The 2,056-nt window shown below is 40.5% G+C and overlaps 1 protein-coding gene across 2 annotated transcripts in view; it reads left to right on the top strand.

Moving 5' to 3' along the window:
• Window positions 1–2,056, top strand: part of ARHGEF12 (Rho guanine nucleotide exchange factor (GEF) 12) — a 78,359-nt gene that overhangs the window by 44,014 nt on the left and 32,289 nt on the right. For both annotated transcript variants that reach the window (XM_009330403.1, XM_009330402.1), the window contains 2 exons: window positions 750–807; window positions 1,532–1,710. In XM_009330403.1, the coding sequence (XP_009328678.1) occupies window positions 750–807; window positions 1,532–1,710 (237 nt within the window). The remainder of the gene's footprint in view (window positions 1–749; window positions 808–1,531; window positions 1,711–2,056) is intronic.

The raw sequence follows: 2,056 nt of genomic DNA, 5'->3' as shown, positions 1-2,056 counted from the left end.
TTGTCTTCTGTGTTGTTTGCATTTGCCTGTGGGATAGAGGAATGGTCTAAGTTTCTGTATTCTGGGGGTACCAGAACAGTAACCACTGAAAGCCCACTGCTGAATGTTAGTTTTGCTGTAGATCACTCTCATTTCAGAGCTTTATGGGTGAGTTCAGCATCCTACAAGGTTCAAGTATCACGTGTACAATAAAAACAGAAATGGAAGGGGAAAGAAGGAACAGAGAGTTATTAATAATTACCTGTAAATAAATAGTCTTCTTGGATTATTGTTTTTCCCCTAACTACCCCCAGATCAGTGTTCTCTTGTAGTCCCAAACGACTAAGAAATCAAGTCCATAACTAAAAGGACTGTCTAAACTATTGTTGCAAAATGATGGTTGTGCTACAGCAGCTACTAACACAGATAGAGCTGGGATTTCAACTAGGTATTTAAATTGATGAATTACATTAATTACTCTAATTTTTTTTCTGCCCAGTCAGAGGTGGATTGCTTTTTTTTGTTTGGTTGTTTAGTTTTCTTTGGTATGTGTGTATAGCTTTCTTTTTGCAGAGCTCTGCTCACCAAGATAAACTGTTAGAAGGATAAAATGTTTATCTGTTAGTATCTTGAAAAACATCGTAATGGAGATGGGGGGACAAAAAAAATACTGTTCCTCATTCTACGTGCTTATTGTGTAGTGTGTGGGTAGCTTTGGTCGGAAATCAGTAGCTAAACACTGTTAACTTTCTCTTCCTCCCTACGCCCAGGTGAATGGCACTCTTGTAACACACTCAAACCATTTGGAGGTGGTAAAGCTGATAAAGTGTAAGTAAAGGCAGATTACTCTTTTTGTCACTGTGCTCCTTTAAAGCATGAAAGGCATTATTTTAAAGGACCAATGACTGATTCAGCTATCAAGTGACAAGGACGAGGTCTAACCATGCCCCATGCTGAGAGATAAGGGGTGTGTATGAAACAGTGAAGTGAAATGGGGGTAATTTTGACTTCTCAGACTTGAGCTGATACATGCTTCTGCAGTTTCTCCTTAGCTTGATGTTCAAAGTTACCATCAAACCTTGTCTGCGCGTCTTCCCGTCTTTTGATTCCACCTTAAATGCTATAGCTATTCAGGCACTCTTAATGTAGGTTATTGTATGATGCTTGCAAAGTACTGGGTTTCTAAAGAAATTGCATTCTTGGTTGATTTTCTTGCACAAGGAAGAAGGTGGTAGTAGTTCCTTCCACCCTAGCACAGTTGATTTTGTGGCACGAGTGTATGTATACTGTAAGTGCAACCTGGTAGATGTAACCTAATAGACTAGAAATTGGATTGTGTGCTTTTATTAAGGATGATTATCATGAAAGTTTTTTGATTACCTGAAATTTAAACAGATCTCTCAAACAGAGCTGACAGTGCTCTCAGGTTCTCTGGTTTGAAGAACGAATGGTCTGAGTTTTGTTTCTAGGGCACAATGGCGACCAGAGAAACAGCAACCATAGAAATCTGCAAGTGTGTCTGAAACGTGAATTGTTCTTGTTCTCTCTGCAGCGGGTTCCTATGTAGCTCTCACTGTTCAGGGGCGCCCACCGGGGTCGCCCCAGATTCCATTAGCTGATTCTGAAGTGGATCTGGCAGCATTTGGGCATATGTCTCCCATCATGACATCTCCCCATTCGCCTGGCACATCAGGAAATGCAGAAAGGATTACTAGCCCAGTGCTTGTGGGGGTAAGATTTAAAGCTCCCTTTCCAAAGAACCAGCATAGCAGTGGAAGAAATGTAGTCATGTATTTTTTTTCTTGAATTGTTTTGCGCTTCTTGCACAAATCACAAATTGGAATTGGAGTACTTATCCTGCCACCCAGTGGGCATTTAATCACATGGGGAAAAACGTTTTGCAAGTAAAAATACCCAGTCCCATCTGAGATAATACAAAGACAGTGGAGGGGTTACTCACACGTTGTCTTTAAGATACACCGCAGATTGCATGATGTGAGTTTATACATTGTCTGGTCCAAACCAGTCATACTTGAACTTCTATTAAAAAGCAGATTCTAAGGTGTGCAGACACGTG

Source organism: Pygoscelis adeliae, unplaced genomic scaffold (genome assembly GCF_000699105.1).
Source record: "Pygoscelis adeliae isolate BGI_AS28 unplaced genomic scaffold, ASM69910v1 Scaffold608, whole genome shotgun sequence".
NCBI classification, from domain to species: Eukaryota; Metazoa; Chordata; class Aves; order Sphenisciformes; family Spheniscidae; genus Pygoscelis; species Pygoscelis adeliae.
Note: the sequence above shows the minus strand (reverse complement) of the source record. Positions and strands in the feature narration are given on the sequence as shown.